The following is a 26,950-nucleotide window of genomic DNA, read 5'->3' as shown; positions in this document are numbered from 1 at the left end:
TTGCTGTGGGCGTCCATTTGTAAACGTGCTTCTCAGTTTCCCCCCACCAATGGTTGCAGAGTTTCCTGCTCTCTTCCTCTGTAATGTTTCTCTGAGGAATTCTGGTGGTCCCTAGGGGGTGTCCCCAACACCCCTCCCCAAGTACCATCAGCCCCCCCGCCCCCTGACACTGGTTGTTTTTCTCTCTCTTTCCTTTCACTCATGCTCATTATGCTACCCTCAAAGCTGGCTGAAGGTGCCTCCCCCAGCTCCCCTGCTATGGGCGTTGTCCCTCTTACTCAGGGTTGCTGTACCCCAGATTTCATGGCACTACCATCATGTGCTACTAATTCACTCGAGTTTCTCACCGGTCTGCAAAGGTTCTGCCCTTAGCCCTCTCACGTTCCTTTTTGTTAGGTCATGAATTCATGCAATAATTATTTGCTGTCGCTCGCTGTGCCAAACAGGACGCTGGGTTCTTGAGACATAAAAGTGCAGTAGACACTAGCCTTTCTCCAGGACATGATACGTGAGACGGAAGAGGAGATGGTAAATGAGTAAATTATAACACAATGTCCTCAGAGCCCAGAGACGCCGGCAAGTAGACATAATGTCATTAAGGACATCTTCAGTCTGTAAAACAAAATATTTCTCTATCAAGACACTAATCAGAAGGTCCCCAGGGAGACCTGGCTGGTGTCCCAAGGGCTTTCTGCTGCAGGCCCACTCTTTTCCTGAGAGCTTTTCAAATCAGCGCCTGGGAACAGGCCAAAGTTCTCTTCTTTAAAACAAAGATGGCATTTTCCTCTGGATTCTGGGCCAGCAGGGGTGGTTTCCCCCAGCCTTGGCATCCCACCTTGATTTGCACAGTGAGCCCATTCGCAGGAAGGACCGTGTTTCCCCGTGGAGCTTTCTCCACGAGTCACCCCATGACTGTATGAATCTCTCTCCCCCGTCCTATTCAGATAAAAAACTGAGCTCATTTCGGTTGAAAGACTCCATAGACCGAGCTCGCTAATTGGCAGCTGTTATTATTATTACTACTGTTAAAATCATTATAATAATTATTATTCCTGGAGAGGTTATGTGATTAGCCCAAGGTCATGCAGGGAGGAACAGAGAGGGAGAGACCCCCTCCCCTCCCATCAAACACATGGTGGAGCCCACGGCATTTCAGAGATTCACGCTCTTAGAGGCAAAACCCTCCCTCATGCAGGTATCTTGTGCTGTGTTCAAGCCTCCAGGACCATTGCCAAACTACCCTGCCTGGACTGTACCCCACGGACCCCGCAGTCCCCTCCCAGACACGCCACTGCGAGCTACGGGCGCCGAGATGTGCCAAAACCCCAGCCTGCATTTATCTTGCTTAATTCTTAACGCCGTGTTTCAGCCTCCTCCTAAATGGGTTTGTTTGCAAAAAGAGCCACGAGGGGAAGTTCAGCCCACAAATAAGAATATAATTATTACACAGTTTAGCAGTACCTGGGCCTCACCTGGGTATTCACTAGGGCTCCGAAACTCAATTGTTTCTCCTTCAAGACCGTATTTAATAGGATAAACAATTTCTGCTAAATGCAATAAACGTGAACCTGGGCTGTCATCTCCATAATCAACTTAAATTTCCCATTAGAAGCGGTGGCTGTGATTGAGATTCGGAATTTAATTTGGCGGCGCTGGCTTCGACGTGCCCGTGCAGGCTTCCTGGGAGCCTCCCATCAACCCAAGACAGAACCACTCTTCCCCGTCTCTGGGGAACCTTAAAAGAAGATAGATGATAACTCAAGAAAATTATACGGCTTCGGTATAATGAAAGAGATAAAACATTATTGGATTAGCCTGTTGAAATAACAGCAGACGGCAAAGCAATAATATCAGGGCAAACAAGGGCCCCCTGGCCCCGCGGCTCAGCGGGAGGGCCATGGGGACTGGCGAGGGCAGCCTGAGAACCAGCGCATTTGCTGCCCCAACCCCCAGCCGTCTGAACCGTTTTCTTCCCAGGGTGGTTCTGTTGACTCCATCCCAGATGGCTGGGCGGGCCACACTGGCAGGTGGCGGTGACCCATGCCATGGCGTGGTGGACGTGTGAAGGTCTCAGGCCCCAGCACCTAGCCCAGAGGCAAACGGACACCGTTGATGCGGCGGAGAACAAATTGGTTGAAAATGAACAAAACCGGTTTACCTTCAACCACTTTCCCCCTCCCCCACCCTCAGTTTGATTTCAACAAATTCACATGAAGTTCTGCAACCAGATGGGGGAGCATCCAAGAGCAAACAAAATCCGATGGGCTGTTTCGAGGTGATGGGATGAATGAGAGCCCTAAAGTCTGAAGGATCACTCAACTCAATCTAAAAAATCAAAACATTTTGGATTTTGGTAACCAAAGATCAACTAAGTGCCCTCTTTTTCTCCCTCCTCAAGCAGCCCCCTCACCCAGATGGGATGTGGACAAAACCAGGAGGGAACAAAGTGGAACAACGTACAGAGGTAGGGGAAGGTATGTATTGCACATTGGCCTGGAGCCATCAAGTTGAACTTCACCTTGGTATGTTTCCTCTTCCAGCTACTACATCTTCCTTTCCTCCTTCCTCCTTCCCTCCTTCTGTCTCTCATTCAGTGATTAATTTCCCTTGCTCTTTTCTCCAGCTCAGGACCTTCTCTGGGTACCTACTCATGTCACAATCATTCAGCTCTGCTCCACAACTCCTGCTTCTGACATGCATAACCTCACCTTTCCTTTGCTCAGCCTCCAAGGGAGTGGAGGAACCAGGATCCATTGTCCTCAGGATGCAGTGGTAGAGGCTGTCAATACCACACACACACAACCAACGTTCTTCTACATTTTAGTTCCTAAAAAATTCTTCGTCAGTAAATGCCCAACTACCGAGGGGAAGACAACACGACAGTAAAAGTCTAACTCCCTGGAGCCCAAGCGCCCAGTCTGCAGCCCAGCTCGTCACTTCCTAACTGCGCAGCCCTGGACTAGCCACGTAACTGCTCTAAACCCCAGCTCCCGAGGCTGTTGGATGGGCCTGATCTGCATTGGCCTTGTACGGTCATCACGAGGCTGGATTGAATGAACACACTGAGCACCGTTGTGGACGCTGTCCTCATTCAATACATATTCACCGCCATTGTCACCGCATGAGTCCATGGAGTCCTTAAGGGAAGAACAACTTCATATCTAGTCACTGATTCATTACTGGTCACCTACTCTCTGCCAGTTGTGCTAGACGGAAGGACTTCCATGGGAACAGCTCCTAACACGGTTCCTAGCTGGTAAGTGCACGTGAATGGAACAAAGGTAGACAGATGAGTAAAGAGAGCATGACCGAGATTCTTACGCCCTTAAGGAACCTGTGGTTCATGGTTAACTCACTCTTAGTTCAATCCATGTATGTCTTGCAAATAACATTTTTATTTTAATCCCCCTGAATGGCACCGCCCTCTACCCTTGGGCTGGCCCCCGGTGGGAGTGGGTAGGAGGTAACTGGGCCTGAGTTCCTAAGGGCTCAGAGCTCTCACAGGGGGCAGCCCACGGTAGGAAGAAGCACTTCTTCGTTAACATTTAAGTGTTTCTGAAGCATGGCCCACACAGGGGTTGCCTCCATTTTGAGGAGGTGGATTGTTGCACTGCCTTTGTCTTGTTTTATGTCCTCCAGAACATGGAGACCAGTCTGACCAGCAATTCCACCTCCCATCAATGGGGACATCTAGAAGAAAGAAGGTCAGTGAACACTGATTAGCCCTTGTTAGACCTGGTGCCCTATGGAGGGGTAGGGGGTAGAAGCCACAAGGCTTTGGGAGTCAGCTCTCAAATCCTCCCTTCAGTGAGCTGTCTTTCTTGCACACCATGGTACTTGCCACACTCCCTTCTGCCACAGGGCCTTTGCAGATGTTGTTTCCCTGGTCCAGAATACTCTTTCCTCCTCTATTCATCTGGTCAATCGCATTCGGCCTTCAGCTCTCAGGTAGAGGGTTGTTTCTGCAGGGAAACTGCCCTGACCTCTAACTCCCCACCAATTCTTCGTATGTTAAGCTCTCGCTGGCCATTTTATAGCAGTTACAACTAAAACTTTAAATGTGTTTCTGGGACAATTCAAATGACGTAGGTCTTTTCTTGCTGAACAGCAGTCTCGATGACGGTGGGTTCTTTACCTGACTTGCTCACCACTGAACCCTCACACCTAAGCTGGCACATAGGAGGCCTTGGTAAACGTCTGTTGCATGACTGGCTCTCAGCTTAGTCACTTCTTAGTGACAGGATGCTGGGTGGTTTGCTTCTTGTCAATGTATAAACTAGGAGCTCTGTGATCGGCGAGCATCGTGTGTTATATGAAGTAATAGCAGACACGGCACTCTCCCCTTCCCGATATTTGCCTTCCCCTTGAGGATTTTTTTAGTTGTTGATGACACTGACAAGTGACTGATTCTCTCCACCACAATATATCAGGCGTCTGTCGGAGTCTCTGATGGGCAGTTATCCTTCCCCATGCATTGCTTAGTACTTCTGGGCCTGCCCACTCATAAAACGAGAAGGTTCCAGTAGGAGGTGTCCAGGGTCTCCTCCAACCAGGAGAAATCCTGTGGTTGTGCACTACCTGCTGGGGGCATAGCACTGCGTGGGGCCTGTTTGCAATGTGGTGGCAGGGGGTGGGGTGGGTAAGAACAATCCTCACATTTCACTGGGGGGAATAGTGCAGGCAGGAGTCAAGAGCAAAGGCTGTGGCAGGCACACTGGACCTGAACCTGTGGTCTTGCTCTTACCATGTGACCACTGGGCAAGTTCATTAGCGACCTACAAAGCACCTCAGTTTCTTCATCTGTAAAATGGGGATATTGATAGTACCTACTTTGTGATGTTATGGTGAGGACCAGAGGATCTAATGTATGTCAAATACGAAGTGACATGATTCATTTTGCTCTGAAACAAACTAACCAACAGTTATTTTGCCCTTACAATGTGTTAGGCCTCCTCCCAAGGGCTTTATAGAGGTTGCAGGTGAAACCCAAGACAGCTCTAGTAGGTAGTTAATTCCATCATCCCCGTTTTACAAATAAGGAAACTGAGGCACCACGCAGTCACATAAGTTGCTCAAGGTCACAGTTACTGAATGACAGATGTGAAACTTGAACCCACACTGAGTCTGAGCACTCAGCAAGGTGCCCAATACATAGTAGTACATTGTTTTTACTGGATGCATCGTTTCCTTTTTTAATGGTATCACCAAAAAGAAAAGGAAGGGAAGGGAAGGAGGAGTCAGGGCTGAGAGCATGTAGAGAACTCAAATAATAAACTGGCCAAAGAATTTGAGAGCTGGAAAGGATCTTAATAATAGCCTAGTCTTTTGTTTGTTAATTCAGCCCCTACTGCTGAACAGCAACTATGCTGGGCCACAGGGACACAGAGATAAATGGAACATGATCTCTGCTTACACACAGAGGGGAGGCAGACAGACACAATGCAAAATATAATATGCTAAGAGCTATCATAGGCATATGTTTAAAGTGCTAAGGAGTGCATGGGAGGAATTAACTAATTTTACTCAGGGGTGGAGAGTTAGAACTTCTACAAAAAAGGGGCATCTGTGCTGGATTTTGAGGGCTGAATAGGAGTTCAGTTAAAAAAAAAAAAAAAAAAGGAAGGTAAGCATTCCAGAATGATTCAAAGAAATAACCTGCAAATTCCATGCATTGATAGTCCTATGACACAAAGCACTTTTAGGTGTGAAAATAATGAATTATAAAATCAGGAGCCAGGATGGAAATTTCATAGTACCCAGCTCCAAACCTGACATCCCCAGTGCTCTTTATGCCCTTTTGAATTATCCCCTGGAATTCCCCAGATTTCCCTTTTTTGACCAATTCTCAAAGATTGCTTACCTTTCTCATGGGTGACCTTGCTTACCTTTCTCATGGGTGACCTCGCAGGCTGTGCCATGGACTCCAATAGGACAGATGCACTCACAGCGTGATTCTGGAAAGACAATGCAGAGAGAACGTGACTCACACCATGTGAAACAGAACTCCCGAGTTCAGCCCTCCTCATTACAGTGGTGACACTGCCATTAGATTAAAATAGGGTAAGCATTTAGTTGAATGCTTTCAGAGAAAAAGGTTCAGGGCCAAGAATACTTACTCCTTCCTTAAGGGCCTTTTGCTCACGAAGGGTATTTATTACCATCATGAGGATTCACACAGCGTTCCTGAGGAAAATTACTCTGAGCCGACATTTGACCCAGCCTTGTAAGTTTCCAGTGCTAGAAGCTACATTACAGGTCACTGGGGCCATTGGTCATTGGTGCTCAATTTCGCCCCCATGCATTTAATTGTCCAGCCTCTGCTTGAACACTCCTAGTGATGGGGAACTCACTGTCCTTAGAAATCTCATCCTACCTTTGGCCAATTCTGATCCTTTGGAAGTTATTCCGTATGCTAACCTGTAACTTGTCACCTGGGAGTTACTCTCATCTGGGTCCCACAGAATCCCTTCATAGGATCACCTTAAGTCAGGCCCAGAAGCACCCCAGTCTCTGGCTTCATAGTCTCCCTCACACCAGTGCACATCTTCAGGTGGGTTCCAATTTCTGGGTTCAAATTTCACACAAAGGCATGGGGATTTCCGCAATTCTAGATCAAGACCTTGAGCTGATGGGCTGACCCCACTTCTTGCTGACCACTTCCCCACTTGGGGGGGGTCCCCATTCTGATGGCAGAACTTCCCAACCTTAGGCTCTCACTATCTCTGCCTTGCTTCCATCCACCCTGTCCAAGAAGCTAGACACATACTCCTCAATCTGTTGGGAGTGAGTCTTCTCCTGTGTCCCCTTTGTTCAGTTGGCTCTGTCCTAACTCCAGGCGGCTCCCCCGCTGGGTGGGGATCTGCTGTACCCAGTTGCTCTGTATACCTTATTTTGGCTTCCTGCTGGACTGGATTTTTCCTCAGCCATCACCGCAGGCGTGTAAGATCCCCCGCCTCAGCCAACTGCAAATTTGCTCTGCCCATGGCAGTGGCCCCAGATATGACCCTTAAAGTGTAAGGCCCTACTTAGCCAGAGTGAGCCATTTTGTTGTTTATGCAGTAAACTTAGATTGAACCTTCCCCTTCCCCCCAAGAGAAAAGCGCTTAGAAACAGAACTGGTGAAATATGACTGACCAGCCCCTGATAAGAGAGCCCACATACAAGGACGTGTCTGGCCAGGTGGAAACGTCCAATCAGTAAAAGCGTAGTTATTACCTCCCTATCTGCCAAGGATGAGCCAGGCCAGGTGGAAACGTCCAATCAAGGGAAAGCGCACTTATTACCTGCCAAGGAGTGTGAGCCCTGCCTATCCGGCGCCCTACAAAGGCGCCGATTCCAGCCAAGGTCATAGGCTGAATTAAATGACTATCATGGGGTGAATTGTATGTAATTCAATTGGCCACCTGTGTGTGGCCAGGCTCAACCACATGGTCTTTACTCAAAGTTAGTCTGTGAGACTGGGAGGGGTCGCCTCTTTGCAAGAGACGGCCCTGGTGGGTCAGTTTGATTCTCGATGCTTGGCGCGAAATAAAGCCCTGCTTAACTTTCGCTTTGTATCGGTCTCCTCCTTTTGTCTATGGACCCTTTCGAAAGTTAGGGATCAAGTTCAAGTGACCCATCCTTGCTGTCACTCCCTCCATCCCTCCATCCCCAATCTCCTCACCATGTGTAGGTCAGGACGTGCAGAGCCCAGGGCCTCTTCTTTGGCCCAGAGAATTGCCCCAAGTCCATCCCCTCCCCTTCGTTGCTGATGGCACCTTCTCAGCCTGGTCCTTCAGTTTTATGCTGCTAGAACTTAGGTATTCAGGTGGCCAGAGGAGCATGACTTAGCTGTCTATTTTGACTTTTTGGGAGATAGACTGACCCTTGTTCTAATGCTCGGTACACTTCAGGGTAACTCTTTGCTCAGCTCTAGCCCTCCCACCCGTTTGTAAGCTCATGAAGTCATGGATCCTGTGGGCTAGTGAATTCAGCTGTAGATCGGCTTCTCGGCCCCGACTCCACAGGGCAATCACGTGGCGGGCTTTTTCAAAGGCCAATCCCAGTGATTCACTTTAAGTGTTCCAGGTTGAGGCCCAGGATTCTCCCCTGCAGCCCGGGCTGAGACTGCCTTAGAGGGACATTGTGCTCTCCACCTAGGAACTGCACCTGAGCCCAGGGGGCCCCTGGGTCCCATCTCACCTCACTGTGCTCCGGGGAGGTGGGGACTTGGGCAGGTGCGAGTGCTAGCTGGGCTGCAGATTAGAACTACCTGGAGAAGTCTTACCCATCCTGACGAGGGGCCTTCTCGAGACTCATATGATCCACGTGGGGGCCTGAACGTCAGTAGCCTGATCAGGGTGGAGAAGCTCAGTTTAAGAGGCTCCAAATGTCTGGGGGGCTATTTTTTCCCTCTGAGAAAATGAAGAGGGCTTTATGGCAGTCCTTGGGGCCTCTGAAGAGGACTAGGGATTGACCTAGAACTCTTCTTGAGATACCCTGGAGGGTATGCTGATTTGATGATATGTTCTGGCCCCGGCACAGACCCCTCCAGATGATGTCATCCACAGGGACGCCAGCTGCGGGGAAATGGTACCTTTCAGGACAGGGAATCCATTCCCTTGGCAGGGAGCACAGTGGCAAGGGCTGACTTCCTTCTGGAACTCTTCGAGAGCCTGCTTCATGTTCTGCTTTATTGTGTTGGAGAAGGCAAAGTCTGTGGCCGTCACCAATTCATACAGAGGCTCTGTCTGGGGAGCAGAAAGGCAGGCATTTCAACAGAAAACGTTCATCAGATAGAAGGCAGAAGCAAGGTTCCACAGGAATGAGCAAGGAGTTGGTGCCTGGAGATGCCTGGATTCATCTGGCACTGGACGGATGCCCCAGTGTGTAGAGGGATGCCCCATCCCACCACATATCCACCAATAAACTCAAGTTCAGGTCAACTCTTACCGAATACCTCCCAAGTGCCAAGGATTAAATGTAAGTAATGAGTAAGGTGAAATCCACAGGAATCCCGAGAGAGAGAGAGAGAGAGAGAGAGAGAGAGAGAGAGATAGTAACCGGTGCTTACAGCACAGCAATTACAGGGCTGAGTGCAAACTTGAAATGTGGGGGGGAGGAGCAGGCAGTTAATCTGTCTTTGGTGGGGAAGAGGAGGTGATTTTCAAGACACTCTTTGAAACTATTATAGCTTTGTCCCAACATCGCCTCCTCTACCCAAACTGGCAAAATCATTCACGTTGTGCAAGAGCCACCATTATGAAGCCTTTCCCTGAGCTCCAAAGTTCATAGAACACCTTCCCATCATGAAGTGCTCAGTATACAACCCCGTGTTCAACTGATACAAATTCTATTTCTTTGCTCCTTTGCAGTCATTCATTTTTTTTAATGAGTTGAAATCTCCCTTTTTCCTTCTTGAGTTAGAAGATAAGCTGCTGGAGATCAGGGCTCTATACTCTCAGCTCTGTATCTCTGGGGTCCAGCCCCAAGGGTTGTGAGAACAGCTAATAAAAGTGGGTGGGAGAGGCACCTGGGTGGCTCAATTGGTTAAGTGTCTGCCTTTGGCTCAGGTCATGAACCCAGGGTCCTGGGATCGAGTCCCGCATCGAGTCCCGCATTGGGCTCCCGTGTGCTCTCTCTCTCAAGTAAATAAATAAAATCTTAAAAAAAAAAAAAAAAAGTGGATGGGCCAATGAATGGGGGATGGGAGGCCTCACCAGGGCAACAGCAGCTGGCCAGGAAGAGAGGGGGTGGACAGCAGGGACCTAGACGAAGAGAGAGCACTGCTGGTCTCCTGGGGACATGGCAGTGTTTTCACAAGTGGAAGCCACAGACCAGTGTGGTGGTGCTGATGGGCTAGGAAAAGTCTGAGGCAAAGTGCAAAGGAGTAGTTAAAAATATTTTGGAACCTCTTGCCCCTAGTTTCAGCTCCAGGGCCAGGTTCCTCTCCAGATTTCGTTTGTGATCCTGCCCTAATCCTGCACTGGAGAGTTTAGGGTCTGTCTAAATGCAGGCAATCATGCCTAATAGAAGCCTCCAGTGGGAAGAAAATTGCTTCCATTTCTTAATGCATCTGATGCTGACCTTCGCTCCAGTGGGCAAAGCAAGGCCCCTTGGTGGTCCCATTGTCTCACCGTTTTGTGGTCAATGAATTGATCCAGAGGCGGTTTGCGAAACAGTCCAGCCTGCTGGCCACACGTGGGGGAGGGCTGGGGGGGGGAGTGAGGAGTTTGCTGTTCACCAGTGTGAGCTCCTGCGACAATCTGCATTCACTGCCTGAGCACCGTGAAAGGCTGCCTTTAACCCCCCAGGCATTCTCCTATGAGCACTGAGATTGGCTCCAGGAGAGAGAGCAAGTCAGAGGCAGAGCCTGAATAAACCTCCGACGTGTACTACGCACCAGCAGCTGGGGCTGGGGGTTGACGTGATCTGACTGCGTCCTCATGAGATAGCAATGGTTAGCGCTGCTTTCAGATGAGGCTAAGTGACTTGAACAACGTCATAGCCAGGAATCTGAACCAAAGCTTTTGTTTTTCTTACTAGTTCATGATCATTATTGATAAAAATGGCTTGATTATTCCTATTTCCCGTTTCTGTGCTGGTGTTCTCCAAAGTTTGCAGACCACGGTTTGCCTTGGGACGCAGCAGCGACCCCTGGGTTCCACACCTCCCTTTTTGTTCTACCGTAGTAGGGAGTATTGTCCCTTCTCTCATTCGATGGCCCTACCCCCGCCCATCTTTCTTTCTCTCTCTTTTCTCCTCTTCTTCCTCTCTCTCTTTCTTTCTCCCTTATTTCTCCCCCAATACACAGTCTTCCCTCTTCATATTGATCATCAGGTCCTAAGCACACTTGCCCTTGTGAAAATTTTATTTATTATATTGTAGCAAAGGGACGGTGCTCAAAATTTATTAAATTTCACATGGTTCCCTGTAATAGACCCTGGTAATCACCATTCTTCTCCTTCTTTATTCTATTGATTGATTGATAGAGAGAAAGAGAGGGAGAGTGGGGAGGGCAAGGGGGAGAGGGAGAGAGAGAATCTTCAAGCAGACTCCATGCCCAGCATGGAGCCCGATGTAGGGCTGGGTCTCATGGCTCTGAGATCATGACCTGCGCCAAAATCAAGAGTCAGATGCTTAACTGACTGAGCCACCCAGGAGCCCCAGGTGATCACTATTCTTAATGATAACACTTAATTATTATACTGGCAGCAGTTATTAGGTGCTTAACTAAATACATACATGATCTAACAGTCTTTACAACAATCCCATGAGGAAGGTCGCCTTCCCCATTTTACAGAGGAAAAGGCTGAGGCACAGCAAAGTTAAACATATAGACCAGAGTCACACGTCAGTAAGTGGCAGAAAAGGATTCGAACTGTTAGCATTGTGAGTTGTGTCCTGTCAGTGTACATTTTTGGATAAATGGGCAGGTATTTATAACAGGTTGGTGGCATAAGAGAAGGGCTGCTGTGTTTTCCACTTACCTCACTTAATATCCTGTTATGAGCATTTTCCCATGCCATTCAATATTCTTTGATAAAATGATTTTTTTTTTTTTTTAGGGCCGCTTAGAACCCTGTTGTACAGATGAACTACGAGGTATTCACCTCTTCTCTAGGTTTTTGTTTCCTTTTTCTTCTTTTCTTTTGCTACTACAAATAACATAAAAGAAGGTATCTTTTTATATATACATCTTTGCCAACTTTTAAAATGATGCCTTTAGTTGATCATTGCATTTGAGGTTATTGGATCAAAAGCTATAAACATTTCTAATGTTTTGGCTATAGATGGTTACATTCTTCGCCTAAACTCTTATATCAACTTCTATTCTCAACTCGTTTTATAAAAGTGTCCATCTCATCACTCTCAGTGACATTGAGTATTATAGATTTTTAATCATTGTCAATTCGATGGGTAAAACATGTTGTTAGTTTGATTTTCATTTTTTATTCCTAGAAAAGTGAAACATTTTGCCTATATATTCACCATCATAGTTCTGAAAGTTGTCTGTTTCTTTTGAGATGTGTCTTTCTTATAAATTGTATCACTCCTTGTACATTAAGAATTTCACTTGTGGCAATTTTTTTTTTTTTTTTTTTTTTGGTGTGTTAGCTGTCATTTACTTATACTCATGGTTTCCCTATTTGAAATTCACAATTTATTTTGGGAGTGAGATCCAGCAGCCCAAGTGTGACATTTTCTTACCAGGCAAGATGACCACAACATCTGTATTTTAAACCTTCTCTCAGGCAGAATCATTTGTCTTTCTAGAATCTTTGAGTACGTTGCTTTAGATAATCACCCCATTAGAAAGGTGTGATTATCACTGGATACCAGCTAATGACGAGCTGGTTTTCTTTCTGGGTACCTAGCAGGGCTGCGATCCCCTGACCTCCTGAAGGGCAGGTTTGCAACATGACCTGTTTTGAGTAGTGGCGAGTAAGCAGAGGAAGGGTCTTTTCCAGGGTGAAGCTTTTAGGACAGAGTGAAATGACATTTCCCCTTCCTTAGCACTGCTGTGGTGATCTTGGGAGCACATGACCACATTAAGCCCCCATCACCTGGGGCCCTGAGGAGCACTGCCAATAACCTCCTCTTTAATATGCGTTGGACATGTTGTGTGATTGAGAAATAAAGTTTTGATGCACTAAGCCACTAAGATTTGGGACTTCTCATTTTTACTGCAGCATAACCAAGTCCTTCCTGACCTCTACATGAGCATCACTCACTATATCATTTCCTTCTACCCTGGGCAATGCCCGAGTTCTGTACAATGGCTTCTCCACCAGCCATTGGACCTTAGACCGCAACTCAGCCACCCTGACTACTGATAGAAATGTACATGGATGGTAGAGTAGGTGACTAGGGTTGCCAGTCAAATAAAAAATGTCCAGCTAAATTTGAATATTGGATAAACAACAAATATGTGTATAGTACAAGGATGTCCTGTGAAATATTTGGGGGATGGTTTTAGTAAAAAGTTACCCATTATTTGTCTGAAATTCAAATTTAACTGGACGTCCTGCCTCTTCACTTGCCCAGTCTGTCAACTCTTCACTTTCTTATCATGCTGCTTTCTCAGGAAGAAGTCCTTGGGCTTTTGGCATCTCCCTCTGTACTCTCCTTCCATTATATTTCTCTTACGTCATTGCTTTCATCTCTTGGTCTTCTGCTTCTACATAAGAACATTTTTACAGTGCGTTCCACATCAATGACTCCATTTGTTCTTTACAGTTTCTAATGTAGGCTTTCATCTGCCACTGTGCCTGGGGCTTCCTACAGTCAGCCACTACCTTTCTCAGCTGATGAGGGCTCAATAGCTCAGCTTCCTTTTTTTTGACTTCCTTAGTTCATTTTCTTAAATCTTCTTATAAACACAAAGTGAAGGCAATTGACTTCTATTTTCCCACTCCTCGATGGAGGCTCTTCTTCTATGTCTTGAACGTAATTTCAACCTTTGGTGTTTGGGACTCTCTTTATGTATCACTGCTATTTTTTTTTTTTTTTTTTTTTTTTTTTTTAGTCCTTTGAGCAAAGAGCCATTTCTCTGAGGATGGACTTTTACCAGTAAACGGTGGGAATGGGCTCTTCCGTGTTCTTCTTCCCCGTCCACCCAGCTCCTACAGGAATCGTGTTTCGGGTCTTGATCTTTCAAGCATGGTTTATGGCTGTAAGCCCCAGCCAACACGCTGGTGTCTAGGAATGGCTGACCCAGTGGCCTCCGCTGTCCTGGAAAGTAATCGCTGCTCCACCTGGTGAGTTGACTCCGCAGAGAATTATGGGGGGATAATGTGAAGGCGTCTGCAGTTTTCTCCTGCCAGAAAGAGAGTGTGCAAGAGTGGGATGCCCAGATCGTACATTTCTAATTCAGGTCCGGGACTTACAAAGGAAGGTTTTAAGAGCCTGCGGTCATCTCTCTTCTCCAGCTCCTGAACACATCTCTGAGTCTTTCATCTTTCTCTTCGGCTGCCCACACAGCCCTTCCCAGCACTACACTGATAGTGGCTGTGATACTTTTCCCTGTATCACACGCAGACTGGGAAGCCACTAGCCTTCGGTAGAGCGCGGCACCTCTGAGGGTAACGTACCAGTCTGCCTCAGGTGTTTAGCATGCTGACCCGCCCTACCTCTCTTCCTCCTTCCCTCTCTCTCTCCCCTCCCCCCACAGCCCCGTAATCACAACACATGCTTGGCACCTGATGTTCCCAATGCCCAGGCTGGCACACCCAACCTATGTAGGTGGATAACCAAAGAAAACTCCATTAATTCTCAGTTTTAGGGAAAAGATGCAAGTCAACTATAAGTGACATGTAAAGGCCAGGGATCTACTTTTCTCTTGAACTCTGTTCACTCCCACGCCCATCTGTGATACCACGCAATGTCACCACAACCTCGCCAATCCCAGATTTCTCTCGAGCTGCCTACAACCTTTGGCTGACTTTATCCTCCTAGGTGCTTGTTAGCGGCTATACCCTAAGTGTCACTACTGAGCACATAGCCAAGCAGAGGATCTGAATGGCAGACTTCTTGTTCTGCAGAAACTGTACATTTGACATACAAGTAAAAACATTGTGGGAAGCTGCCAGGGTTGGGAACTACAGAGCTTCCTGTCAGGAGCTCCAGTCCCTCATCACCTCTCCTTGGCAGCAAGACTAAACCTCTGGGAGTGACGTGGGGCAGGGGTGTGGTGGATGCCAGACAACCAGTGACTGTACAGACAACAGCAAGAAAAGCTTGGCCGAGGACGGAACGTGGACCCTGTGCAGAAGTTCCCATAGGCAAGGACCCACAACTGCTGAGGTGTATGACAGTCTTGTTCGAGCAAACATCTTCTTAGTTTAAGGCTGCAAAACTGCTCCTATGTGGGCAACAGGTGGTTGGGATCATTCGTTGCTATTCACCAAACCCACAGCAAAATCTGGAGGGGAGGGAAGAAGTCAAAGTCTCGGGTCCAGACCTCAGAGAGGCTTTCCAGCAGCCACAGACAGACGCAACCTCTGTGACCTTGAATTTCATCCACCACAAAATGGAAATCAGCGTATGCAATCTGCAGAGGCATGAGGATTCGATGAGATAATACTCCTAAAACCCCTGGCAGAGTGTCATGGATGTAGAAGGTGCTCAAAATGTCAGCGATCACCATGAGGTACCACCCTGTCCTGTCAGACGGCCGTGCCTGGATGTGTCCTACAGCTCGGCATGTGCCACAGGCTTCGTCCTCACAGCTTCCTGTGTTCTCCTCCAGTGTCTTAACTCCTGTCACATCACAGGAACTTAACAACTATTTGTTGGATGAATGAATGAAAGCTAAAATAAATAACGGAAAGGGTGGCTCTCTGCTGAAATGGAAACCCTATCAATTTCAGAGGGCTGGAATTAGAAGCCAATGGTGAGTTTCCTTTAGCAACTTGGGTCGCCTGAGTTGGAGGGACTCAAAGGTCTCTAGCTGGTACTGAACAGTGTGTTGTTATTGGTCCAATCCAGATGAATTATCCACTCTAATGTGTGTGCCTCGAGATTAGGGCATGGGTCTTATTGAGCTCTGTATCCCAAGCCCCAGGCATTTTTTTTTAAAGACTTTATTTATTTATTTGTCAGAGAGAGAAAAAGAGAGAGAACGAACAAGTTGGGGGAGCAGCAGGGAGAGGGAGAAGCAGGATCCCCACTGAGCAGGGAGCCCAATGTGGGGCTCAATCCAGGACCCTGGGATTATGACCTGAGCTGAAGACAGATGCTTAACCGACTGAGCCACCCAGGCGTCCCCAGCTGTACCTTAATTTTGATGACCTCTGGGTTGTACTGTACTGCGTCTCCCCACTCCTGCATCAGCTCTGCCGTCGGGATCTCCTTGTAGGCCAGAGTGGTGATGTGCTCACTGGCCCCTCCTCGCACAAGGACCACCAAGTCTTCCACCATGGTGTTTCTCTTATTTCTCTCTGGAATGGACACAGAGAACTGGCATGTCAAGGGACCCACTTCAGCACCTTGGAATTTACTGCCACCCAATCAATTACCTAATTACCGCAATATTTATTAAACTCATCCCGCAGGTGCCGGTGGACAAGGTGGCTTCCTACCAGCAGAGGAAGTCATGGCGCAAGGGGCAAAAGGCAGCTCTCTCAATCTTTTGGACCTCAGTTGGGGACAGGACAAGGAAGGGACATCTATAAATGTCACTGAGTCTATGGGAGATAGAGAGCTGATGGACAGATAAATATATACACATGTGTATAAATATATATACAGATATATGGATAGATGGGTCATAGGTATGTAGGTCGACAGGGAGATGAGTTAGTGATCATTCATGTGTCAGCCTGTAATCTAATTGTTGTATATGTATTAACTCACTTACTTGCAGATAAGAAATTTTAGGCATTAAGGGTGAAAAGGTTTATCCAGGTAATGCTGCAGAGCTCTAGCTATAGTGCATCTGTGTATGCGATAACAGAGGCGGGAACATTTGTAAAGGCTGGGCTTCATATGTGATAGATACCCACTAGAGAGTGTCTACTAGGAAATGGTTATTATTTTGACTTCTCACGGAGTTTCCCAGAAAGCCCTCAAGCATATCATTCAATCTTCGCCTTCTCATCTGTCCATGGACCCAATGCCAAAAGAGGTGGTGTCAAGGAACCATTCAGCCCTGAGCCTACCACACCTGAGGACCACGGACAGGGAGTCTTGCACACCACTGACAGGGGTGCACAACGGTACAAGCGTTGCAGAAAACAGTTTTGCTGGAACTAGTCCAGAAAAAATACGCAGTCTACAACCCAATAATCCCACTCGCGGTGCATGCCCTGGGAAACCCTTGCATGTGTATACCAGACGGCTGCGGAAAAAAGTTCAAAGCCCCAGTGACTATACTTGTTCAAAACAGGAAGTGACCCAAATCCAACAGTGGCATGGACAAAGTGTTGTATTCATACAATAAATACTATGCAGCAACAGAGACTATCATTGTACACAAAAACGTGACGATGAATGGGAAAAAAAGACAACCAACACCCAGAACTGAAAAGATCACATCCCATCCATATAAAGTTCAAAAACAGGCAACAGGGGTGTCTGGGTGGCTCAGTTGGTTAAGTGTCTGCCTTGGGCTCAGGTCATGATCCCAGGATCCTGGGATCAAGTCCCGCACCAGGTTCCCTACTCCACAGGAAGCCTGCTTCTCCCTTTCCCTCTGCTGCTTCTCTTGCTTGTGCTCTCTCTGTCTCTGTGTGTGTGTGTCAAATAAATAAATAAAATCTTTAAAACAAAATAAAACCAAAACAAGCAACACTAAGCTGTATTTGTTGGGGATACATATGGCAGTAAAACTATTAAGACAGGAAGGATGTGTTTAACACGGAAGTGAGAATGGTGTTTTCACCAAAAGGGACGGAGCAGCTGTAGTTAGCAAGGGTTCCGGGGTCCTGGGCAATGTTCTATCAAGGGACCCATGCAGGGTGGTAGAGGGAAAGAGGGTTAATTTACAAGTCTTCTTAATTCTTTAATTTTTTTTTCAAGATTTTAGTTTCAAGTCATCTCTTTACCCAGTGTGGGGCTGGAACTTACAAGCCCGAGAATAAGAGGGGCAAGGCCCACTGAACAAGCCAGCTGTTGCACCGCGTAAGTCTTTTTTCAAGAGCACCTGTGTTCTACGCATGCGTCTCTGGCCGGACGTCTCTTCCAACCCAGGCCCACCAGAGTGAGCAAATAAACAGTATCAACCAGACGTCAGTCACCAGAGCAAGCGATTGTCCTAGACCAGCAGGTACAGTTTTGTTGTTTTGTTTTGTTTTAGCTGGGGAACTCTTTCTCCACGTTCTATCCCAGGTAGAAGCTCAGGAAGTAGAGCCGGTGCAGGCTTGCTCCTCGGGATGCAGCGGAGGTCACGGACGATCGGCCTCTCTATCCTACTCCATCTGCTGCACTGATTCCCAGTTCCCTTGAATGACCTCCAGGTTTCCTGCTTCCGGACACTTGGCATTACATCCTGGACCCTACGCCAGCCCCCAATCTGGGCTCCCCTGCCGTGTGGGCTCTGCTACATGACTTACGTCTTCACATGCTCTTTTAGTCTCTGTCCCACCCTTGTCTCAGGGAAGGGCCAGTATCCTCACCTGCTCCCTCACCTCCTCTACCTGGCCCCGACACCCCTGCCTCCAACCTCCAGATAGGCCAACTCTCAGCCCCCCGGAGTCAGTTTCCATTGTCATTTTCCTCCTGCCTTAAAAACAACGTTCCTGCTTTATTCCTCGAGCGGCAGTCCCAAAGCTCCCTCCCTTAGGAAGCCTGTCCTGATGCTTCAGACTGGGTTCGGTGCTTACTGCCGCCTTGTCATTGTTGCTTTAAGTGTTCGCCCGCTTTGTGTGAGCGCCCCGGGGATAGGAATACAATTTTATTCATTTTTGTATGTCCAGCGTATCATAGGAGCTGAATAAGTTTTTACTGAATGAATCATTATTTTAATTGAAATGTCTTAGAATATCCGGTGTTTGGCTTAGAGAGTGACTCAGTTTTGGGGATGCGAGGAAGGGAAAGATGATGACCACGGAAGTCACATACGCCTGCCACTTACCTCCTATTTCTCTCAGAATATCCTGGCATAGCTCCATCGACACACCGAGCTTGACATAGGCCACCTTAAGAGCAGCGCCGACTCTAAAACCCATCTGGGCACAGGCGTGGACATGCTTAAGAGAGTAATCTGAAGGAAGCACGAGAAAGGCCCGTGACCTAGAGGTAATTCACCCTGTCCCTTCTCCTGTTGTCCATTCCAAAGGCCTTGCCCTTCCTGGATGTCAGGGGAGCCCCACGCACTCAGGTTCAGATAAAAGGGTGGCTAGCTTGGTGACCTCAATGCGGGGAGAGGCTAACATCAGCATGGAAACCTCATGAGAGATGGACAGCAACTTCCCCTCAGGGTCCTTAGAGGCTCTGAGGCTCTTTGTCACTCTCCAAAGAGCAGAAGCGCTCAGTTGCTTTCTAAAATTGTGGCTCCTGATAGCAACCCTCTAGGGACCGATTCCATGAATCTAGGTTGCCACCGTCTATCCCACTTCTGCTCACCCTCTCTTTTTTACGCTTGGCTATAGAAAAGAGAGCTGGCTCATTTATTAATTGAGGTGATGCATTTAAAGTGTCAGTCTAGGAGCTGGCAAAGGGAAGGGGCCAATTTCTCCTATTTATTCATATTTTGGCTCATTTCCCACTTGCTCCTCCCTAATTCTCCACAAGACATTCTCCCCTCCTGGGCTTGCTGAGAACTTGGGTGTGACTTGTCGGCACTTGGAGGCCAGGCAAGGAGAGGAGGGCAAGTCTATGCCTGGGCTGTTCTAGTGGTGTTAGGGTACATCAGTATTCCCCCAGACACATTCCTTGAAATACAAATCTCTTGATAATATCTCTTGTAATTTTTGTACTAGTATTACAAAAAAAAATGCTTCTGTGGTCAAGTAAGTGTGACCAATGTTGTATCAGGATCATATTTGCAGAAATATGAAAAGTGCATTGGAAACCAGTGGGATAGAGGACACTCTCTTTGACCTTTGTGGGACTGGGGCCACGCTGGCTTATAAATTTACATACGTCATATACCATGTGTCCTCTTGCAAGTACAATGGACTTATAACCAAACCCTGGCTCTGCCTGCCCTTGTGAACTGTGTGACCCAGGGCAGCTCAGCTGTCAAGTACCATGTTGGAGGAAAGGACATGGGATTGGGAAGCATGAGTCATACCTTAGGCCTGCCATTGTTCAAAAGTCCTGTAATTATATGTGTAGGGAGAAGAAACTTCAGGGGGACAATGGGAGGTGAATATTAGTTTGGAGCCTAGTGTAATAATCTATGAACTTGCTACTTAAAATGTGGCTTATGGATCGACAGCACTGACATCATGTCACATTTGTTCGAAATGCAGAATCCTGGGTTTCACCTCAAACTTACTGATGGGACTTGCTAATCGACTAGAAGGAAGGAAATACAGTCAAGGTTGACTCCTAGGTCTTTGGCTTGAGCCACTGGTTGGATGGTAAAACCATTCTGAGATGTGGGTGACTATGAAAGACACAAATTTGGGAAAGAAAAGCGAAAGTTGACTTTTGGGGCATGGTAAGGTGGGGCTGGATGTTGGACGTCTCAATGGTGACATCAAGGAGTCGTTTGGATATAAGCTCTTGGGTTCAGGGAAGAGGGCCAGGGTGGAAATAGACATGGGGGGGGGTTCCACATATTGGAGGCATCTAAAGTCAAGAGCTAGGGGGATGCTGTCTAGAGACAGTAGTTACAGAAAAGAGGACCACCCAGACAGAGGGTTGGGTAGAAGAGGACCCACAGGAATAGGTTATTAAAAAGGGGAGATCTGCTAGTGAAACTATAGGCAGAGAGGGAGAAGTTAACTAGAAGCAGAGTCTGTACCTCTTCTCCCACCAACTAAGAGAAGCTTCTCCCTACCACCTTGCAGAGCTCACATGGGCCCCAGCAGGAAAATCTCAGTCCCCAGGGCCGTGTACCTGCTTTCTCCATGGCCTCCTTTTTCATGATGAGTGTGTATTCATAAATGCCCCCCAGCACAGCCTCTGTGATGTAGTGGGTCCCAAAATCACGGAAGAGATCTCTGTACTCCCCGTAACTATACTCCAGGGGCAGCAGCTTGACTCTCTGAAGAAACTCGTAATGGAGCATCAGGCTTCTGGCTTTCAGCCTGTAATGTGCTACTTCAAGGTCAGAGCGCGCATGCAGAAATGAGCTTTTCTAAATGAAAGACCGACAAGGGAAAACCAGACCTTTAAAGTTAGGAATCTGGAACGAGAAGATGAACTTTGCAAATGCCATCGACGTTCTTGGCCTGGGGTCATCACTCTTACGATTCCTTGAGGATGCTTGGGGGAAGATGGGCCTATTTGACAAGGGTTAGTTTCTCGTAAATATTTCGATGTCCTTTCGGCGTGGAAGAGCTTGCCCTTAACTCACCCCCTCAGAGCGGCAAAGCGGCGACGAGAAGGGTCAGCGGCCAGAGGCAGACATGGAGAGGAGCAGCAAGTGCACCCAGGACCACTCTGGGGCGGGGCGGGGGGGGGTCTACCTGCCTGCCAAGGCAGCCTCTTTGTTTATGCTTTTCAGATTCTGAAGTAAGGCCTCTCGAGAGGGAGTCAAAGAGGTGTTTTAGGAAGGCAAGACACTGTAGTGTACGACAAGACAACAAACTACAGCCTGCACCCCGAATCACGTGACTGGGGTTATGAATGGAGTCTCACTGGAACGCAGCCATGCCCTTTCATTCGTGTACTCTCCACGGCTGCTGTCACCGCCCCCCCCCCCCAATAGCAGAACGGTAAGTAGTTGTGACAGAGACCCTAGGGTCCTACAGAGCCTACAATATTTACTATCTGGCCCTTTACAGGAAATATTTGGGGCCCCCCGCTGTGGGGACCACACTGAAAGAGGGTGATGCTCGGTGAAGCGTAGGCAGCAGAAGGTACGAGGGATCCGAGGTGAGAGGTTCCTACACTGATGTGTAGGCGGAGGACGATGCGAGAGAGGGGTCGCGTTCACGAGGCACCTTCTGCCCCAGTCTTCAAACTTACAGCCAGTTTGACCTATCAGTTCTAGAAGGCCATGCCAGCTCCCGTGGTGCCAACCGCCTGGGCTCCTCATTGCTCCCTACCTGACGCTCACCTCGTTCTAGTCCTATCCCAGAGACTCACGACTCTCCCTTCTTCCTTACCCTTCCAAGTGGAGCCGTGCTCTGGGATTTCTCTAAATACCGTAGGTGTCCTCTCCTGCTCGGATGTTGATAAAAGCCTTCCCGCGGATCTCCCTTCTTTCTCTAGCCTGCCTCCCCTGCTCCAATCAGAGCTGATGTCTTAAAACTCTGGGAGTATTCCACACATCCCTTGTCTCATTGCCCTTCATAGATGCTATGTTTTTTATAAACTGAGGGTGTGTGGCAGCCTGTGTCAAGCAAAGCTGTCGGCACCATTTTCCGACAGCGTTTGCTCACTTTGTGTCTCTGTGCCCCATGCGGGTGATTCTTGCCATACTTCAACATCTTCTTTATTATGATTCTTGGTACGGTCATCAGTAACGGTGACTTGCTGAAAGCTCAGATGACGGTTAGCATTTTTAGCAGTATTTTTAATTAGGGTATGTCCATTGTAATTTTAGACATAATGCTATTGCACACTTAAGAGACTGCAGTATTGCGTGAACATAACTCGTGTGTGCACTGGGAAACCAAAAACTTTGCTTAACTCACTTTACATGCACTTCATTGCAGTGGTTTGGAGCCAAGCCTGCAGTATCTTTGAGGTATGCCTGGGTTATCAGGTACCTCTGGACTTAAAACAAAACCCTGCATTGGCTCTCTATTATTGTCTCCAGAATAAAATCCGCTCCCTTACTGTGAACACAGGAACTCCCACTCTGTCCCCTGGTAGTGAGTACGCCTCCCCATACATACCTTCCTATTTCCCACCACCACACCCTACATCAGCATCAGTCCAACTTCCCACTGTTCCTCAAATCTGCCATTCTCTTCATAACACAATTTTGCACATGCTATTCCTTCTGCCTTAAATGCTCTTCCCTGCCTTTTCTGCCGGATGCACATCTACTTATATTTTTAAGCAACTGCTCAGCAGCTGCTGCCTGTGTGACACTATCCCTGAATTTCCCAGCATGCACTCCATTCTCCAGGACAGCACTGCATTTTGTTGCTGTTTCCTTCAGAGCACGCACCCTCCTGTATTACAACCGATGCATATATTAATCATTAGTTACCTGCATACATGTTTGCCTCTTCTCCTAGACTGTGAGCTTGAAGGCAAGAATGAGAGTGGATCTGTCTCCAGGCCTCAAGTCTACTCTAACACAGAATACTGTAAGCACACTGTAACTGGCTGTTTGAATCAGGGAGGTGGGCATGGGAGGGGCGGTGGGGAGCAGGAGGAAAGGAGTAAATGAATGGCACCCTTCTTTTGCTCCCCAACGAAGTACGTTCCTTCTCATCAGTTCCACCCTTCATCACTCTATTTCCATCTTAGGCACCTACTAAGTGCCATCCTAAGCCCAAAGATAAAAGAAACAGCCTGTGCCCCCAAGTGGATCAGAGCCTAGAAGGTAAGGAAAAACGTGCAGAGACTGTAACAGTCGCGTTAACGTTTACTACTCATTTTCTGTTGGTCGGTAGACCTTTCTGAGCTCCCTTCACCACTTTTTCCTCCTATGAAGCATCACAGGTGACTTGATCTCCTCCATGGTCAGCTCAGATCCATTTTCTAACATATCGCACTCATGTTGAAAACGCTTGGGGACAAGAGAACAAAATGCACCTTTCTGGCTGAGGAATTCGAGGTTCCCCAAGGCTGCCTGTCACCTGCTTCTCCGACATCATATCCCATTTCTTCCTGGTCCAATTACTCCTCTTCCACCAACTCATGGGCTCTGACCCTCATCTTACAGGCAAGAGGGAGCAGGTGACAGGGTTAGATTAGTATCCTAGAAACGTCTTTCTGGCAGCACATACATCTGAAGGAGAAGTCGGGAGAAGGAGACCCTTCGGGGGGCCAAGCAAGAGGTGCCAAGGTCCGGGCTAGTTAAGATATAACCAGAGTTAGATTGAGAAATATTGGAGAGTCGGAGTGCCTGGGTGGCTCAGTCATTAAGCATCTGCCTTCGGCTCAGGTCATGATCCCAGGGTCCTGGGATCGAGCCCTGCATCGGGCTTCCTGCACAGCGGGAAGCCTGTTTCTCCCTCTCCCACTCCCCTGGAGGCTTGTGTTCCCTCTCTCGCTGTGTCTCTCTCTGTTCAATAAATAAGTAAATAATCTTTAAAAAAAAAAAAAAAGAAATATGGGAGAGTGACACCGAAGGATTTGGTGGCCAAAAATGTGGAAATGAAGAAAAGAGAGAGAGCAAACCATGATTCTGCAATGCTTCGCCTAGGAAATTGGAAGGAAACAAATGCTATTTAATGGAGAAAATAGGGGAGGAAGAGCTTGCTCTGGAGTGTCCATGAGGAATTCAGGTAATGAGGCCTGTAAGAGTGTGCGGTGCAGGTCAAAGCATAACAGAAGGTCAGAAACAGTGAGGAAGGCGCGCAGCTTGCCCTGGTGGCAGGGGGTGGGGATGGGGGTAGGGGAGGTGAATGGAAGTCGTCATCACCCGGCGTGGTCAAGGGATAAGAAGAGAAGATGGCCATGAATTAAATAAAGAGCAGGTGGGGAGATTAGAACCCGGAAAGGGAAGCGATAAGGAGCAGCAAACACGCAGGAGGGGCAGGTGTGCAACGGCGCAGTTGACCCCACCAAATGCTCTGAGAAGTCAGAGAAGAAGAGGTCTGGGGTGACATTCTGGAGGGAGCTTCCGCAGAACTTTTAGGATTTAAAGTGCTGGGGGCTGAAACACCTCCAGAGATGATCTGATCTGGAAAAGCTACAATCTAAACCTTAATGAAAACCCGGGGAAGGGAGCCTGGGTGGTTCAGTCCGTTGAGTAGAGGTCATGATCTCCGGGTCCTGGGATCGAGCCCTGCGTCGGACTCTACGTTCAGTGGGGAGTCTGCCTCTCCCTCTTCCCCACTGTGTGCTCTCTCTCTCTCTCTTAAATGAATAAATCTTTAAAAAAAGGAAAACCATGGGATAAAGCTCTATTAGAAAATGAGAGAACACAAATATAGAAGAAAATAATTATAGACCACTGCCTGGCTTTTCTAAAAAGTAAGTTCATGTAAGACCTTGCTGTTTTGGGTTTTTTGTTTTGTTTTGTTTTGTTTTGTTGTTTTTGTTTTTGTTTTTTGTGGGAAGATTTTCAAGATATCAAAAATACAACTTGTTGCTAGGTCTGGTAGTAATGGGGAATAAAGACACATCCGGGCATGAAAACTCAAATGGATATACAGAAATTAAAGAGCAACAAAGGGTACTTACAGTGTGAGAGAATCGTTTGATTCTTCTAATAAATTGTTTGCTATTTTCATCTTTCAAGTTCATACCAAGTTCAACTATTCCAGGTATTTTAAAACCAAAGCTGAAACTAAACTTGCTTTCTTCGGTCTCTGTGACATTTTTTTCAAAATCTGAGTACGATTCATACTCTGTCAGCGCAAATTCGTATTTGCCTTGGGTCTAAAGGAGGAAAAAGGAAAATGCTTCCTATTTCATTTGACTCACATCAGTTCCATACAAGTCAACAGATATCCTTTGCATTCTTATGGTGTAAGAATATATTCTTATGGTAAGGATCTCAACTGGAGGCTCTGGATATAGAAACCTCAAGGCTGACTGTGTTCTCTAGCCCCATGGCTCCCAATCCAGGAGGAGAGACAGACTATGGGCAAAACTCAGGTGGGGGCTCGACTTGGGTTCTCCCGAGGGCTCGGGGACATGGCTTAGGCAAAGGCACGTAGGTGGAAATGAACAGGATGTATTCTACAAAGTGCTGGGATTCTGGTGTGGTCGACCCAGAAGATGCAACAGTGAATGTGAAGGGACAGGCGTTGTGAGGGAATGTGCTGGCATCAAAATGTTGAGGTGTCTGCATTACTTGCTCTGAAATTTGGACTTGATCCAAAGATGAGCTAACAGGGGCATAGCTGAGCTTCTAGAAGTTCCCTTTGGGAAAACACAGGGTTTGGACTGGAGGGGATGAATCTGGGGTCAGAGAGACAGGCCAGTGAGGAGGCTGTAAGGAGAGAGCAGCCGACTGCCGACAAAGTCTGGTCAAAGGTGGGAATGAAGTGACATGGTGAGAAAGTGCCTTCCAGAGAACGTAGAAGAGCTGTTTGCTCAAAAATCAGTGCTCATTGTTCTGTGCATAGGGGAGCTGCCAAAGACACTGCCTGGATGGCCTTGGAGGGACCCGTCCCCAGTGGACTCCGCTCCCTAGATGTCAGCTTCTGGTTGCATAAACACTCAGCTGCTGAGGAAGGGATTCCCAGCATGGCCTGGGGTAGAACGTGTTTTCCAGCTGAACAACCTTGGGTGACCAACTTGACTTCCATATGCCTCAGTTTCTTCATATGTAACACAGAGACGATGGCTTTTCCTCCCATTGGCGCATTCTGGGAATGGAGTCTACATGGGGAAAACACACACTTCACCCGACACGGCCCTCAGAAGACACGGGCTCTGCAGGGAGGAAACTTATGACATGTGTCCTGGCAGGTCGGAGGCTACTTTAACCAGGATGATAAATGGCTGCTCTGAGATCCTCCCTTGAAAGGAGAGACCATGTGGGTGGCAGTGGGCATGGTGGGGCAGGCTGTGCTTGTCTATGTCTCTTTTTTGGCCAGTAAGTATGTGTGGGGAGAAGAGGAGGAGGAGGAAGAGTGGGAGGAGGAGGAAGTAGTAACCTAACCCTCAGGACTGCATGATTTTAAAAGTAGAAACTCGGGCGCCTGGTGGCTCAGTGGGTTAACCTGCCTTTGGCTCAGGTCATGGTCTCAGAGTCCTGGGATCGAGCCCCACTTCAGGCTCTCTGCTCAGCAGGGAGCCTGCTTCCTCCTCTCTCTCTGCCTGCCTCTCCGTCTACTTGTGATTTCTCTCTTTCTGTGTCAAATAAATAAATAAAATCTTTAAAAAAAAAAAAAAAAGTAGAAACTCTCCTCAACTACTCTCTCATATGTAGTCCAGCCTGCTTATCTCACAGACAAGGAAGCTGGGGCCCAGTGTGGAGAAGGAACTCTGCCTAAAGTAAGACTGGGATGGGGCAGAGCCAGGCCTGGAACCCACGTCCTTCCCTTGATCTCCAGTGTGTGTGTGTGTGTGTGTGTGTGTGTGTGTGTGTGTGTGAGAGAGAGAGAGTGTGCGCGCACACGCGGGTGCGGGTGCACATGCACGCGCGCTGTGGTCAGAGCCTGTCCCAGCCTCCCACTGTCTGTGAGCTCTACTTTGAAGTGGGCATGTCTGTAGGAACGCAGGCTTAGATGGGCAGAGCACGTTATGACTTCAAAACCTTAGCAGAATGCTGGTTCTG

The 26,950-nt window shown here is 47.8% G+C and overlaps 1 protein-coding gene across 1 annotated transcript in view; it reads right to left on the bottom strand.

The window, feature by feature from the left end:
- Positions 1 to 3,379: 3,379 nt before the first annotated feature.
- C8B (complement C8 beta chain) overlaps positions 3,380 to 26,950 on the bottom strand; it is a 42,741-nt gene continuing 19,170 nt past the window's right edge. Inside the window, exons 7-13 of the mRNA XM_032303075.1 lie at positions 24,904 to 25,101; positions 20,488 to 20,728; positions 18,554 to 18,682; positions 15,757 to 15,920; positions 8,576 to 8,729; positions 5,886 to 5,954; positions 3,380 to 3,690 (exon numbers count right to left, since the gene is read on the bottom strand). Coding sequence (XP_032158966.1) covers positions 3,539 to 3,690; positions 5,886 to 5,954; positions 8,576 to 8,729; positions 15,757 to 15,920; positions 18,554 to 18,682; positions 20,488 to 20,728; positions 24,904 to 25,101 — 1,107 coding nt within the window. The 3' untranslated portion in view covers positions 3,380 to 3,538. The remainder of the gene's footprint in view (positions 3,691 to 5,885; positions 5,955 to 8,575; positions 8,730 to 15,756; positions 15,921 to 18,553; positions 18,683 to 20,487; positions 20,729 to 24,903; positions 25,102 to 26,950) is intronic.

Source organism: Mustela erminea, chromosome 10, assembly GCF_009829155.1.
Source record: "Mustela erminea isolate mMusErm1 chromosome 10, mMusErm1.Pri, whole genome shotgun sequence".
In the NCBI taxonomy this organism is placed as follows: domain Eukaryota; kingdom Metazoa; phylum Chordata; class Mammalia; order Carnivora; family Mustelidae; genus Mustela; species Mustela erminea.
Note: the sequence above shows the minus strand (reverse complement) of the source record. Positions and strands in the feature narration are given on the sequence as shown.